This window comes from Musa acuminata, chromosome BXJ3-9, assembly GCF_036884655.1.
Source record: "Musa acuminata AAA Group cultivar baxijiao chromosome BXJ3-9, Cavendish_Baxijiao_AAA, whole genome shotgun sequence".
NCBI classification, from domain to species: Eukaryota; Viridiplantae; Streptophyta; class Magnoliopsida; order Zingiberales; family Musaceae; genus Musa; species Musa acuminata.
The window spans coordinates 41,728,169-41,745,500 of NC_088357.1; the positions used below are offsets into that span (position 1 = coordinate 41,728,169).

General features: G+C 34.8%; 1 protein-coding gene across 2 annotated transcripts in view; it reads left to right on the top strand.

The window, feature by feature from the left end:
* Positions 1–17,332, top strand: part of LOC135649025 (protein SABRE-like) — a 35,823-nt gene that overhangs the window by 9,366 nt on the left and 9,125 nt on the right. For both annotated transcript variants that reach the window (XR_010501162.1, XM_065167120.1), the window contains exons 5-14: positions 3,181–3,385; positions 4,326–4,499; positions 4,602–4,679; positions 7,559–7,807; positions 8,818–10,932; positions 11,695–13,573; positions 14,004–14,104; positions 15,154–15,510; positions 15,623–15,741; positions 16,851–17,103. Coding sequence is in view for 1 of the 2 variants with exons in the window: in XM_065167120.1 (XP_065023192.1) it covers positions 3,181–3,385; positions 4,326–4,499; positions 4,602–4,679; positions 7,559–7,807; positions 8,818–10,932; positions 11,695–13,573; positions 14,004–14,104; positions 15,154–15,510; positions 15,623–15,741; positions 16,851–17,103 (5,530 nt within the window). In the remaining variant the exon portion in view is untranslated. The remainder of the gene's footprint in view (positions 1–3,180; positions 3,386–4,325; positions 4,500–4,601; positions 4,680–7,558; positions 7,808–8,817; positions 10,933–11,694; positions 13,574–14,003; positions 14,105–15,153; positions 15,511–15,622; positions 15,742–16,850; positions 17,104–17,332) is intronic.

A 17,332-nucleotide genomic window follows, 5' to 3' on the forward strand; every position in this document is an offset into this window, starting at 1 on the left:
TGATGATAGTCAAAGCCTATCATCTTATTTTATTTACATAATGAAATATGGTTTTAAAGATAGAGGGGAAATAATGATTTATAATTTTGCTAGATATAAGTTAAAATCTTTATGTTGGCCTGCTCCTGGGATAGGTTTAGGGCTATTAACTATTAGATTTATGGGGGCAATACTTGTACCTTTTAGTTTGAGCATGACAATTTTGGCCGAGACTTAATATGTCTTCAAGCAAGGTTTCTAAATCTGAGTCCAGTACTGATACCAGTCAGTAGCTGGACTGGTACAATCAGTGTACCAGCACTTAGTTTGGTTTGGTATCCAGCAGAAGGTTGCAATGGAAGAGGAGCAGAAGGCGGCAACAGAGGAGGAGGCAGCAGAGGTGTTCAAGTAGGAGAAGGAGGTGCCGAAACTTAGTGCCAGAAGATTTTCCTTCAAACCTCCTTCGTGAAGCTACAATCTTTTGTTGTATAAGGCCAAAACCATCACCAACATGTTTCATCTATCTTCCATTTTACAACATAAATAACTCGAGTTAATCTTCCATTTTATAATTAACCCAATAAAGCACTTTGGTCTATCTGATATCAGGTATTACCATAACCTCTAATGGCTTGTTTGGATAGAGAGAAGTGAGGAAAAGAGAAGTGGATTATTTTGTTTGGATGCAACAAGTAGGAGAAAATTGGAGAGGATACAACTCTCTCCAAGAAACCTTTTTGTGATTTATTGGGAAGAAAAAGTAAAAAAATCCTTTTCTTTCCTCTTTGCTTCATCCCGTAATTTACTACCAAACAGTTAATTTGATCAGGATCAATATAAAAAAACTATGAAGTTCAAAATATAGACGTACGAATTATATCATGGACTCCAATTTTCATATAGTGGAATATTCTCTTCTTTAAGATTAATACTACAAAAATATAGTTTAAGAAAATCAACAAATTGTCTCGTCCAGTGGGTTTGTTCTTGTCCCATAAATTGAAGATTACATCTTTAGCATATCAACAATCATAGCAGAGATGCTAGCAGCTTCATCAATCAAACAACCATATTTTTTCAACATGTGATAGCTCTCTCTCAAAGGATTTTGCTAGATTATATGTTTCATTATCCATCACAAAATAACAGATCCAAAACTTACCAAATTTTAGCAGTCTAATCCAAATTGTAAAGTAGGTCTCTTCCATTGAATAGCCTCCACCACCATTTGCCCAATAATGTCAATCTTTATCTCTTAGGTTACATGTGCTAAGATATTGGTAAATTTGTTTTTCATGTCAATGACCAAGCTACTAGTCATGTTGACAACGAAATCTTTGCCTATGCACATCTTAAGTCATAAGCCTGTCTTTTATCTTTGTTAAGTTGTTAAATTGCATACATCATCCTTTTCATCATCCATTTATCATTCTTGCAGAAATGTAACTGATAATGAATTGGAAAACAACAAAAATGATGAATAACCTAATCATAGTTTAAATTTATTCTAAAAAGTAAATAAAAGAAACATATGTTCCTTTCATCTTTTCCATTGTGATTCTATTTCTCTTCCTGTCTAGGGTATTTCTGGCTAAGAGACCTTATTTTATGTACCAATATTACATCCCTATTCAAATGTTTGTCGAGATTGAGGTATAGATGTTTTATTGCCCTATTTAATGATATCTTGCTTATGACCAAGATTCACCGTACCACGGCATACTGTCCGGTATGGATAGTATGTACTGATCTGATAAGGGACAGGTATGAGTGGTACATACCAGTTTGTCGGTATGTCCCATGTAACATGTGTTGGTACGTCGGTATGGTTCGGTACATACCATAGCAATGGTTGATCAGTACACTGGTATGGATCAGTAAGGTGAACCATGCTTGTGACATTCCATTCATGTGAGGAGTAAGGTTCATTTTTTATGTTTATCTGGAGTCTGTTTTGTGGGTACTTATATATTATTTATTTCCCTTTAGTGAACTTTCTCTTTCTTTCATTTTTTTCATCTCAGAAAAAAAAAAGGAATATGATGGTAGTAGTTTCTTCCTTCTGCCCCAAAAGGGAAAAATGGATTGGTCTGAGGCTTGAGTTGTTTGGTACACATTGTTAAGAGTATAAACCAGACTAACTTGACATGGCATGAGAATTTGTGCCATGTTTCGATCAACTTGTATGATAGGCTTGATATGATTGAAAGTTGCAAATCTTTCTTATCCTGACTGGTAGATGTGCAAGTGATTTGTGGTCTTGACAACTAAGTGGAAAGAATCAAATTTTAACATTCTTTTGGCATAGAACTTCTTAATCTTGGTGGCAAGACTGCATGCCATCTGGTTGATATTACACATAATCCAGTGTGGTGAGCTGTTGATTAGCTCTGGATATTACAATATTATTCCCCCATCAATGTATGTAAGATGCTCATTAGCATTTATAATTTTCTTTATTTCTAAAACTATTTTTTCCACATTTTGCATGAGCGTAAAAATGATGGTGTGCATTTGATAGTACCTTTTGATTCCTATTATTGGTATATTGTTCTCAACAATAATAACAATAAAGCCGTAAAGTCGTAACTATTTTTGGTGATCAGTTCTGCTTTGTATAACTTCAACATCAAATATTAAATGTAAATAGTGTACATTGCCTTTTGTTGGCAGCCCATCTAAAGTGTAAAAAGAATTATAAGCTTTTATAATCTTGAGATAAGTTCATGTCAGGCCAAATTCTATGGAACTTAGATTTTAGGAAGCCTTATGTCATTGACAAATTCTGCAACAATACAGAACGATGTTTGATTCACGTTCTACTAAATACCATTAACTGCAAGTGGCATGAAGTTCTAAAGTTTATTCAGTTTCATGGAAAGCTTTAGGTTTTGTAATTGGTGCGTACTTGTAGGTTTTGTAATTGGTGCATACTTGTAGAGTTGTAGGTCCGATTATTTGTGCATTAGATGCACTAAATGGATTTCACACTGTTTATGGAAAGTTTTATAATCATTATATATGGAAAGTAATATAATAATCATACTATGATTTGTTATTTTAGAGAGTAAAGAGGAAATACCAATTACAAACTTGTGTACCATATAATTGTTGAAGTTATCTGTTATTCTTGTCATGTCCTATTGTATCATTTCTTGGGTGGAATGAAAGATTGAAGGCTTCTCAAATCATCTGACACAGGGAACATGGAGTCCAATTTGGGAATTTGGATGTGACATTTGGAGCAATCACTGTGAACTTGAGGGAGAACCTATTTGTCAAAACCAAGGAGTCAAACAGTTCCATGGGTGTTGATGACAGCAAAGAAGGTGCTTTGGACTTTACCAAGAAATCTGAAAAAAAATCATCGTCGTTGAAGAAGCATATTGTTGCATTTCCTGAAAAGGTTCAATCTCCCTATGGGACTTGATTTTTGTATAGTTCATTTAGTTTTCAGATGTTTACTTCTAATGAGACTCACAAATTTTGAGATATTTTGCTACAGAAAGTCAATTTACATTTCAAAAGAACACCTTAATATTCTTGAAATGGAAGTACTATATAGTATATGCACAACTCATCCACATTATAAAAGGTCTTGGAAAAAATATCAGGAAAAGCTATTGAAATTCGTGAAAGTGGCTTCAAATTTCAAGTTAGCAATCAGAATAAACAGATCTAACCAATTTGCTTCATAAATGGACATTGCTGCATACCATGCAATAATAATAACATCAAGTGTCAGAAAAACTTCAGTGTAATACTTTCAAATGTTAATGAAACACGTGCTATTTACTACCATATAGGTTGTGCACATCATGTTCTACTACCATTTTCTTGGCCTGTTTGCATAATCAAGACCCTTCTCTTCATTGAACATGAATTCTCCATTAATTATTGCATTCTCCTTTGTGCTTTAGGTACACGTCTACCTATTTCAACTACTTGAATTCTAGGATGGTCTAATTTGTGTATTCTTGTTGCTTAAAATGATGACATCCTTACAACAAAGGTTTGCATTATCATTGAGCAACTAACATTTGCATATTTTATTTTCGAATGACATTTTAAGTGTGATACGGAATATGTCGTTTGACGATTATGCTGCAACTTGCTGTGCTATTATGATATGTATATCTTTTAAGGGCAATCCTCTTTTGCAGTATCAAAAACTTTTTCAGGTCATCTGGTTCTCCTATAAGGCTATAACATGTTTTGACTTTTCCTGTTGTTGCTTTCATGATTATAAGTTTGATTGTTCATTATTTGTATGGACGAGTATCAAATTTCAACTGAAGTCTTAAAGAATGCTACTAAACAAACAATGTCCATTTATTATTTGGAAGGTGAACTTCAACATCCGTGAACTAGACATCACATTTGTGCACCAAGCTCAAAACATTTCTGCAAACAGTACTGTGACAGGCATCCTGCTGACAAGTACTAAATCTGTGGTATATGATGATTCTGGAGAGGCCACATCAAACTTTGTTCTCAACATGGATTTTAGTAAAATTTATGTATGTTTTTACTCATATAAGTTTTTTGCTTAAGGTATACCCTGCTTGATATGGCCTATATACATTGTATTTGTTGAGTTTGTTTATTCCTTCTCGTTACAGCTCCTTAGAGAAAGCAATGCTTCTGTGATGGAGCTTTTGGAATTCACAGTTATAGCTACAGTTGATGTTCCAATGCAAGTGAGTTGTTTACACTTTATTGGCTTATTGTTGCACTTACTATCCAAATCCTTTTCTATATTATGATTTATGAAAACAGACTATTGGATTTTTTATCATACTTATCATCCTTTTTACATGGACTTTCTATATAACATTCATGTAGCTTATGCTATTCCATTAAATCTTGAAAGGATGATGAGCACAATGCTTAAGAGTTGAAAATTTTTTGACCATATCAGTTGGTATTGACCGATGACCAAGTACCAATTTTTAGAACATATAGCTTGATACCCATAAAATAGTAAGGTTTGTTGTACCAATGCATACTGCCTGATGCGGGCGGTACATACCGGTTCGATAGGATACTAGTACGTGGACCACCCTTTATCGGGTGATACCGGTCACTTGACCCCGTATTGAAAGATATAGGGTCTATACCGGGCGGTAACGGTTGAAATTCAACTATTACTGACCTGTACCATTCAGTAACAGTTGGATTTCGACCATTACTGATCAAGGGTTGAGATTGCCCTGTTTCAAACGGTCAATTTGACCATTTGAGGCTTAGAAAAGGGTTTTTAAACTCTTTCCTCTCCCCTCTTTCAACTCATTTCACTTTTTCAATCTCTTAATCTCTTTCAAACTCTTTTTCACTCATATTTCTCTCTTACTCTCACATTTTCACTATTCAAAACTCAACAAAACTATGATTTGTGGATTGGATCAAATTTAGGATGCTAATTTGGGAGGATTAAGAGGAAGAATACTTTAATCAAGAGGTATATATTCTCTTTCTAGATTTTTATTGATTTATGAGATGATTAAGTCTATTCTATATGGTATATGACTTAATGTTTAATATGTTGTTTAATATGTTTTTGATGGTAGAATAGTGTTAATTAGGGAGTAATTTAGGCCTTTACTGTTGTGATTAGTGTGTTTAATATTGATTTTTTCAAAATTAGGCACTTAATAGTTCAAATCTTTATATTTTGTGCGGATTGAATCATATGTTTGTGATGGTATAATAGGTTTAATTAGATTTTAATTAAGCTTTTAAAACTATAATTAGTGGCTTTAATGATGATTTAATCAAAATTTGATCGATATTGGATAAATTAAATATCTTTAATACTTATTAGGGCATTTGACATGTTTATAGCGGTAAAAGAGAATTAATTAGGGATTACTTAATTATGTTAATACTGTAATTAGAGTATTTAATTACAATGATATTGAAATTTAACTCATATTGGGTCAATTAAATGTCTTTAATGCCTATTAGTGTGTTTGTCATGTTTATAGTGATGAAATAGAAATAATTAGTAGGTAATTAATTATGTTAATGGTGTGATTAGTGAATCTAATGATGATTTCATTGTAATTTGAACAATATTGGATTAAAATTACGTATTTAATACTTTTTAGGGTGTTCGACATATTTATAATAGTAAAATAAAGCTAATTAGGTATTTTTGAAGGTTTATTTTAATGATTTTGTCCGTATGTCTCGATACATACTGTATTGAGCAGGGCTCGGTACATTGTTATGGACCGAAATTATAATCCTTGTTGGATCGATGCATGACCTGATTATTGGTAAGTTACCAGTTTGATAGGTCACCAAGTAATAAGCAATGCCAATGTCTGGGAAGATTGCTTTTACCTATATTCTATCACATTGTGTATTCTTTTATATAAAATTAAAAGTGCGCTATGTTTTGATAAAATAAAGTTAATCAAATATCCCTTGATACAAATAAGTGGATTTACTGAACCAAAGATGGTGATGATTCTAAATTTGCTCAAAGATTTCGATTACATCAACAATTTCATCATAATGTTTCTACAATTCCATTAATATTATTAGCGTACATCTTTCTTTGTATCTTTTGGACATGTAAAAGAATAGTCATATTGGACTTTTGTGAGTCAGTTTCTATATTAAATTATTGTTAATAAGCTAAAACATAGAGTATGATAACAATCATGTAACTTAATGAACTGACAACATAAACATTATCTTGCAATTCAATTGGTTGCAAAGTCCTTGATGTGACTTAATTGTTCTCTAAAAATTGGGAAGCAAACTAATCTTTGAAGAACAGTCTAGATTACTGCAAGAGTGTCAATAAGCTAAAAACATGTAGATGCATGTGGCAGATGCAGACACATGCGGCAATAGATGTAGGCACAAGGGAATAAAGAGAATGCATGAGAGTGTGTGTTAGGATTCTTAATTTTTTCTAATCTTAGGGATTAAGAAAATAAAAAAACCAGGTCGGTCTTACCATCGGTCTAGGTTTATTACCAGGCCTGAGTCAGACAGTCAGCTTGTTTCAAAGGGTTTACCACCTGGTTAAGTCTTATATTGCATATGAATCGCCCGAAATTGTGCGATCTTCATGCCGGACAGTGGTTGGATTGGTAAATTCTGGTCATGCCATACCAGAGAAATTGGATTCCTTGGACTTTCAAGGAAAACATTTGTCCACGACTGATACAGCCTTACAGGTGAGCAGTCCTGCCACATGTCATTTGTGCATTCCTTGCTGTAAAGACTTGTTGGGATAGGGTAATAAAGCAGTAAGTCTTATTCAGTTCACCAAAGCCCACCAAGATAGAGTTTTTGAGGTTAATTTGACTTCTGTAAGTTACCATCACCTTAAACTAGAAGCTCGAGATAATCTGTATCTCGATTTCTCTGAACCAGATGATTATTGTGGAAATGTTAACCTTTTCTTAGTTGAACTTCACGTCTCTTTTTTTGTCCTTAGACTTTGTTGTTCTTTATTCTTTTGTTTTTTCTTTTTAAAAATCTATCATGCTTATAATACTCAACTATCTAGGTGCTAATATTTCTGGTTACTTATACGTGACTCGTTCGCTTGTGGCAGCCTCTACCTATTAATGCTGAGGTTAATGTCAAGCTTGGAAGAATCAGTTGCAACTTTATCTTTAGCAGATTTAGGCCATGGCTTTCTCTTAAATTAGGTAAAAAGAAGCAGATGGTTCTTCGTGAAGAAAGTTCTTATCATGAAAAAAGATCAACAGATGGCACGGACACTATTATGTGGAGATGCACAGTCTCTGCTCCAGATATGAATATTATGGTTTATGATCTCAATGATTGCCCCTTGTATCACGTAAGTTATCTCATAACATTTATACATAATCACCGAAATCTGTCTCAATTTTAAGTTTGGATTTATCTAAAATCATCTTACCATTTTGTTTTTATTGTGATATGAAAGAATGAAACATTACCAACTGCATTGCAACAGAATATGGGGTTGTAGAACTGAAATATGTAGGGAGTTTTTAACTTTTGCGGGAGTCCTGATTGGAAAATTCCTAATGCTTGGTTTATGTATTGGTGTTCTTGCAGTAACATGATCTTAAAGTTATTTTCAAATTCTATTACAGGACATCTTAGATGCAGGTCCCCCATATTTTGGTGCAGTCACAGTAAACAAGAAAATAATGCTGAATAACTATATTACATATTTCTTGAATTTTGTGATTACAAATTCTATTCAACTTGTGTCAGTCTATGTAGATGTCTATGACAGAGAAAAAATACTTCTGATATTTGAGAATTACCACTGTAACTCTTTGAGGATGTAGTTGCAAATTGCGACATTTGTTCATTGATTAGAAATGGATACTGGGGATACACTGAATAGGCCAATTGAGAAAATAATTAATAATGATGTAGAGGACTTATCCATGTTTTAAGAACATTCTGGTTCAACTTTATTGGAGATTGACATTTGTACTGAGGATCTGAAAGGTTTTGAGTTAAAACTTCTAGATGGCCTCTTAAAACCCGTACCGACTGATATGCCTGTTATTTAATACCTTGCTCCAGGATACTACCCAAGCAGTCTATGCAATTCCTTTTTCTTTAATGCATGAATTCTTTATTAAATTTGATTTTCTTTGGATAGTTATATTAATCTATTGATTGACAGCCTTCTGATCAAGATCATGGCATGTCTTTAAGATTTGTTTGATTTCTTTAGTTATTCTGTTACATCATTTATCTGAAAGAAAGATAACTTATATAATTTAGAAATATGTAATGGAGCATGGCAATTTTGCAGTCTTTCATTTATGAATCCTCTGGTTTTTTGCGTGTACCTTGATGATGCAGGGATGCTTGCAATCCTCTCATCTTTCTGCAAGTAACACTGTAAGTAAGAGACTTGAACTACATGCAGAACTTGGTGAATTTCATTTCGACACCGCCGATGCATATCAGAAATCTTTGGATAAAAATTTAGCAGCTATAGAAACTATCTCAGGCTCATTGGTGCATATTGAGCAAATGAATCTTGATTTGGGTCACAGAGAAACAGAATCACATGATGAGCATGATCTTAAGAGGTTGAAGTTGGTTCTTGCTGTTGATATGACTGGTATGGGAATATTCTTTGGATTTAAGCATGTTGAATCACTTATGAAGACCATAATGTCCTTCAAGGAAGTGCTAAAAGGTTTGTCTTCTTCCAGCAAAAAAATGGCTAAAGATAAGGTTGCTCATTCTTCTAAGAAAGAGACTGCAAAAGGGATAAACATTGTGAAACTTAGTCTTGAAAAGTGTTCCATTAAATATTTTGGTGATACCAGTCTAGAAGATATGACCGTTGCAGACCCCAAACGTGTTAATTTTGGTTCTCAGGGTGGTGAAGTTATAATAAGTGTTTCCGCTGATGGGAAACCTCGTAAAGCAAGCATAACATCCATAAGGCTCAATGATTGCCAGCATTTGAAATTCTCAATGTCTCTTGAGATCTCACATCTCAGATTTGTCTTCAACAAGGAAAAGCATTCCATGCAGATTGAAGTCAATAGAACTAGGTCATTCTACTATGAATATCCAGAAGAACAGAATCCTGGTACAGAAGTGACACTGCTCGATATGCAGAAAGCAAAGTTTGTGCGACGTTCAGGTGGCCTTAACGACACTGCTTTGTGTTCTCTTTTAAATGTGACTGATTTATCAGTCAGGTGGGAGCCTGATGTTCATTTAGCACTACTTGAATTTGTTACAAGTTTGAAATCTCTGCTTCATAACCAGAAGCTCCATGGTTCTGATAGCCAGATGAAGGAAGAATCCCTTGATACAGTGTCAGTACCACAAAGGGAAATAACTTCTGATCAAGCCTCAACTGAAAAACAACATAAAAAACGAGAATCAGTTTTTGCCGTTGATGTCGAAATGTTGAAAATATCAGCTGGGCTAGCAGATGGTGTGGAAACAATAATTCATGTGCAGTCCATCTTCTCTGAGAATGCAAAAATAGGTGTTTTATTTGAGGAAGTTATGGTTTCTTTTAATGAAGCCAGAATACTTAAAAGTAGTCGTTTGCAGATCTCCCGTGTCCCAGTATCTGTCATGCATAATATGCAAGATTCAAAATCACAGATGGTCACCACATGGGATTGGGTAATTCAAAGTCCTGATATCTACATCTGCATGCCTTACAGGTTGCAGTTACGTGCCATTGATGATGCAGTTGAAGATACATTGCGATGTATAAAACTCATTAATGCTGCTAAGACAGACCTCATATTTCCTGGAAAGAAGCATAGCACCAGAAAAGCTAAGACTAAATCCACAACTTTAAGATCAGTGAGATTACTGATCCGCAAAATAACTGTGGAAATCGAGGAAGAACCCATCCAGGGCTGGCTTGATGAACATTACCAGTTAATGAAGAAGGAAGTTTGTGAAGCAGCTGTTAGGTTGAAGTTTCTTGATGATCTTCTTTCCAGTATAACTTCAAGTAGTCAGGAACCGAATGCACTGGGTTCTGAAAAGAAGATTCTTTACAAAGAAATTGAAATTGATGCATCTGATGTTTCATCTGTTGAACGTTTGCGAACGGAGATTCATAAGAAGGTCTTCCAATCATATTACGAGGCATGCCAAAAAATAGTCATCTCAGAAAGATTAGGTGAAACCACCAGAGGCTTTCAATCTGGGTTTAAACCAAGTATTAATAGAGCTTCTCTCATGTCACTATGTGCTAGAGAACTTGACGTGACTCTGACAGAGATCGATAAGGGCAATGTTGGAATTGTTGAGTTTATAAAAAGGACTGATCCTGTATGCTCAGACAAAGATATACCTTTCTCCCGGTTGTATGGAAGAGATTTTGTTTTAAGTGCAGGATCCTTGTTAGTGCAAATAAGAGATTATACATACCCAATCTTTTGTGGAAGTTCTGGTAAATGTCAAGGACGTGTTGTAATAGCTCAACAGGTAAACTGAAAAATTGTTAATTTTTTAATCCATGAAGCAAATATCCTCTTATTTCATGTTTATACACAATGGAATGCTTTATGAGTGTACTGTTGACCAATAACTGTCAAGTTTTTCTCTTCTTCTTTTATAACCTTTTATGTTCTTTTTCTTTATTCAGGGTTAGATATGCTAAGTAGAACCTATCTTAAATAATAATGGGTAATATTATGGAAATATTTTTTTCAAATATTTCCTGGATATTTCTTAGCATTTTCTACAACTTGGAGCTTCCTGTGTGAAGTTCAAATCATTCCAACTGCTGCCTTTACTGGTCTGTTTGAGAATTAACAGATTGGAATGGATCATTCACTATGTAATTGATTAAAACATATTGTTATGTAAATTTTGTTATAAAAATGCAGTATTTGTTTTAAAAATATTTTTTTTCATTATAACCTTAAATAGTAGATATTGTAAATTCTGTATCTCAATCTGAAAGTCAGTTGTTTATATTTATCAAATGCAGTAGATATTGTTTATTAATTTTCATTACCTGTATAATTATGTAAACAGTTGTACAACTTAGTTTTAATTATTTTGGAATATTAGACTGATAATATAAGAAGGCTTAGTCGTGCATGTTCTTACTATCTTCATTTGTGTGATGTCTAATTTGAGATGATAATTTCTACAATGTTTTGGCAATTGATGAAGTCTCAATAACACTGATAAGTGACATCTTAACTGCGGAGCTAACCCTCTTTTTTCTTTTTACTATAGGCGACTAGTTTTCAGCCACAAATACTACAAGATGTTTTTGTAGGGAGATGGTGGAAGGTACGTATGATGCGTTCAGCTAGTGGTACAACTCCTGCAAATAAAGTGTACCTTGATCTGCCAATAAGTTTTGAAAAAGGGGAAGTATCTTTTGGAGTGGGACATGAACCTGTTTTAGCTGATATCAGCTATGCGTTCACGGTTGCTCTCCGTAGAGCTAATCTAGGAACTAGGAGTTGCCCTGATCAATACGAAGTAACTTCACAAGTTCCAGCTGTTGATCCATCAGTACAAGAGCTGCCTAAGAAAGAACGCAGCTTACCATGGTGGGATGACATGAGGTACTATATTCATGGGAAAATTACTTTATCATTTACTGAGACTAGATGGTTTATCCTTGGTACAAGTGACCCTTATGAGAAACTAGATAAATTGGAAATAGTTTCTGCAAACATGGAAATACAGCAGAGAGATGGATACATAGGCCTTTCTGCAAGGGAATTTAAGGTTTACTTGAGCAGTCTACAATGTCTGACGGACAGTTTCAGCTTAAAGCCTCCATCACATGTCTGTGGTCCTTTTCTGTTCTCTTCTACTTTTCTTTTAGAAGTATCCATGGAGTGGGGATGTGACTCTGGTAATCCACTTGATCATTATCTCCATTCACTTCCTGTTGAAGGAAAACCACGGACGAAAGTCTATGATCCCTTTCGCTCAACCTCCCTTTCACTGAAGTGGAACTTCTTGCTGAATGGCTCTCAAATTACTGATAACAAACTTGCTTCCTCTAATGATGTGGAGAAGAAATCAGATGGATCAACAAGTGAATCTTCTCAAAAGTTGGCAGTTAAGTCCATTGATTCCCCAACTGTGAGCTTTAGTGCAAATGACCTTGTTTGGTTATCCAAGTTCTGTACTCTTAATTACCTTCCTCCTAACAAAATAAGAATTTTCTCACGGTGTCCACGTTTTGGTGTTCCAAGAGTTGCCAGGTCTGGTAATTTGTCACTGGACAGGGTTATGACTGAATTTTTTCTCCGCCTTGATACTACACCTTTTTGCATCCGTCATACACCTTTAAGAGATGATGATCCTGCTAATGGCTTGGCAGTTAAAACAGCAAAGTTGAAATTTGAAATCTGTTTTAGTCGTGGTAAGCAGCAATTTACTTTTGATTGCAAGCGTGAACCTCTTGATCTTGTTTATCAGGGTGTTGATATTCACATGCTAATGGTGTGTCTAGACCAAATAAATGAAGTTTCTATTGCCCAAGATATTAAAACAGCACAGAGGAGTTCAAGAAGTGAACCGTTGGATAAGCTAGGTAATGAGAACTGTGACTATGGTTGCAAAGACAAGAAAAAAGATGATGCTTTTCTTTTACACTCTGACTATTTCACTGTACGAAGACAAACTTCAAAGGCTGATCCAACAAGGCTATTAGCATGGCAAGCATATGACAGAAAAGATCTTGAAGTGACCTCTGTGATAGCTGAAGTTGAAAAAGGAAGTGAAAGTGATCATACACAATCCGATCTTATTGATGATGATGGATTTAATGTAGTAGTTGCTGACAATTGTCAGCGTGTATTTGTTTATGGCCTTAAGATCTTGTGGACACTGGAAAACAGAATTGCTATTACGTCCTTGGCAGGTGGAATATCAAAGGCATTTGCACGTCCAAAACCTTCTCCTTCTAAACAGTATGCCCAAAGAAAATTACTTGAGAGACAACAAATAACAGATGAGACTGATCTGCCGTCTGAAGAAGCCGTCGATTCTGTGCCTTGTATTTCTCCTAGTGAAAGTTCTACTTCAGTGCAGCATGAAAAGAATCAGGGACAAGATTCATCTCTTTCTACGTCGTCTTCTGCTGTGACTGGTATGTCAGAGAAGAAAATTTTCTTTCAGCTTCTAAATTCTTATATTTGGCACATACCCTTGTGTTTTTAGACTTTGACCACTAAAAGCTACTATTAAGTTCATCACACATGTTGTTGCAGGACTCCTGGATTCAGTGCATAAATGTTAATTATTGAAAGACTGCTCTCTTTGATTGCATAACATTAGCATCCTCCTATGATTATTTTTAGTAGTCCACATCCCCACGATTTACCCATAACTGATGTATTGAATTTTTTGTTACTTTGGAAACCCCAAGTGAGGCTTGCTTGTTGCCCCGTTGGTAATTCTGAGACAGTGGCTTTGAAGTGGAAGTGCTTTTCCACTATGTATAGTGATGAGCTATATGTTAAATTCTAGAGTTACTTTCATGAGGAATGCACAAATTACTAACTTTTATTTGCCTCCAGTGAAGCAAGAAAATGATTGTGACACTGATGAGGAGGGTACATGCCACTTCATGGTCAATGTTATCCAGCCTCAGTTCAATCTGCACTCGGAAGAAGCCAAAGTAAGCATGTTTCTAAATGCACTTTACCTATAATCATGACATAACAAAAACATGGTAAATTTGTTAAGAAATTATATTTGATCAAAGTTTTTCTAAATTTTATTCTATTAAATATAAAAATGGAGCATATTTTCTTGCTTTTCTTTTCTCTTCTGTATGTTCTAGTTTCTCTTATGCTCGATGCCTTAGGGCATCTATTAATTTTTTCAAAATATTAGAATATTCAGATCCCTTTCTTTTGTCATTATTTTAGATAATAGTTGAAAAACTGTGACATGATCTACACATCTGTATTATATTTCAATATTTTCTTATGGAGAGAAATAAGTTTTCAGAGAAACAAGCTGCAAAACCGAGGATGTAAACTGGAGTTTTTTTACTCCGTTCCATGTCTTCATTGAAAGCATACCACTTATTGAAGAGCCCAAAGACTGATTCCCCAACTAAATTTCTAAGATAGAACTCTTTTAGTTCTGAACAACAGTGTAGGTATATCTTGTCATAGGACTTCATTGTATAAATACAGCAAAGCTACCATGATAGAAGTTTTAAATTATTGGGAGTCACGCTTAAGGTAACCTAAAATTCATTAGCTGGATCTGGGGATATGAATCAGAGAATCAAATTTGTATAATCTCCTTCCTCCTTTCCTTCTTTCTTCTCTTTCGCCTCTTCCTTCTTCTTGCTCATTTATTCTTTTTTTCTCTGACAAATGGAATCAAGAAAAATATTGGGGATCCCACTTTTTTGGGGAGTGTTCAGTTAAACTTTGTCTGAGCACTATCAGGATTTCTATTAAACTGGCTTCAAGAGGATGCTGCTCATGACATACTCATTAAGCTTGTATGCTAGAGGAGTGACAATTATTAATCTTGTTGTCTGTATATCTGTTTGATGACAGAAATTGTTAGAATTGGGTCTATGGCTTATGCATTCTTTATTCATCAGAGTGAAAATTTTATTACTTTTTTTTCACTAATTTTCCTTTACTGGAAATTGATTTATGGAAATGTATTGCTAACTTGAATTTAATCTCATCCATATAACAGGGTAGGTTTCTGCTTGCTGCTGCCAGTGGCCGTGTCTTAGCTCGTTCATTTCGCGCAGTTTTACATGTTGGCCATGACATAATAGAGCACGCCCTTAGCACCAGCAATGTGGTGATTCCTGATAATGTGCCTGAAATGACGTGGAAAAGAATGGAGCTATCTATGATGCTTGAGAATGTTCAAGCCCATGTTGCACCTACAGATATTGATCCAGGTGCTGGAATTCAGTGGTTGCCTAAAATTATTAAGGGCTCACCTAATGTAAAACGCACTGGTCCTTTACTGGAGAGAGTGTTTATGCCCTGTCAAATGTACTTCCAGTACACACAGTACAAAGGTGGAACTTCTGAACTCAAGGTAGATTAAAACTGTTATGCTGAGTCTTTCAATCATGACAACGTTGGTTGTTTATTTTGGCATGAGCCTACTGGATTACTAAATTAATTTTTTTTACTATGTGGTGTTGCAGGTCAAACCATTAAAAGAGCTAACTTTCAACTCTCCTAACATTACTGCAGAAATGACATCATGCCAGTTCCGGGTTATGCTGGATGTGCTAACCAATCTTCTTTTCGCCAGGCTTCCTAAGTAATTTATCTTTGATTGCTTCTATGATTTCGCCATACTTCTGTCAATTGTATCTGTAATTATATCAAAACAGTAGTCTAATTGCTTGATATAAATAGTGGTTATAGCCTTCTAGGTACCTTAAGTCCCTTTTCAAAATAAATACTTTTGATTATTGTCATTGCATGACATTTTAATTGGAAAAGCCTCCACACTCAATTTTAACCCTGTTAACCTTAGAACAAAATGAGTTGACTGCTCGATTCTTTCTATTTGTATAGGTACCTAGAAGATTATATAGGAAAAGTTTCTTAAACAACAGTATTATAAATGACTTTTTTAAAACTTTAGATTCTGCATTTCTGATATTTTTCAGAATGCAATTTCTGGTCTGATTTTCTGTCTTTTTCTTTTTTGAGTGTTTACAGTATGTGGATTGGTTATGTTGTCCATTGTGCATTACAATTAGTATGCACATGCATCATTCAAAAAATTGTTTCTTGTTCATTCTTCATGGAACTTCTTTTGTGGCTGTTACAGGTGAGGTGTAACACCCCTGATCAGTCCCACATTAGAAGTGGACAAGATTAAGATTGGCTTATAAGGGTCTGATGAGTATACTAGTATCAACTTCAGCTTAAGCATTTTGGTCAATGGTTTAGACCAAATGAAGTTGAGAGGCCGGTTAACCTATCAGGCCTAGGCCATGAAATGAGGTCCATATATGAAAATATGGTACAAGCCTATAGTTTGACTGATCAAGATGTCTAATCTCTGGGGAGATCTATATCTCCTACTCTTTTCTTTTTTTTAAATGATGTCCTTGCTAGGAGCCTAGGGTCATTTATTTAATGGCTCATTTATAATCTCATGCCTTTATTATTAATGCTATATCAGTTTCACATCCAGCATTTTCTGTTTAATGTTTAAATTTCAAACCAACACTAGAAGACTGTAAGAACAAGACAAAAAAATAGGATTTTACTCTTAGAAGTGGTTTTACTTAATCTTTTAGCTTGTTCCATTTTGTAGTTGGCATTTCATGCAACATACATCTCATTCCTCTTTTAGAAGCTAACAATATAAACATTGGTGCCTGATGATTCAATTTGAGACTTTTTGTCTTCCAGGCCTCCTAAAAGTAGTCACTCATGTCCCTCTGATGACAATGAAGACAGTGAAGATGAAGCTGATGAATTAGTTCCTGAGGGTGTGGAAGAGGTAGATCTTGCAAGGATCAATCTTGAACAAAAGAGGAGGGAACGTAAATTGCTCCTCGGTGACATTAAGACCCTAACAACTGCTACTGATATATCTGATGGCACAGATCTATCTCTAGAAAATGGTGATTTGTGGATGGTTGTAGGTGGAAAATCAACACTGGTAGGATCTTAACACCACTATTTGGAAAGCATTCTCTCAACACGACCTTAACATGATTAATGTTCAGTTTTTGCTCATGCAATGCATAGAGTTCACAAAATATTAGTACATGAGAACCAAAAGATCTGAATCATATTAATGATAATTTTAGTGTGATACCCTAATTAATATGTTTTTATTTAGATTCCTAAGAATGTCTTCTTTGGTCATAATTGTGCATACTTGAGAC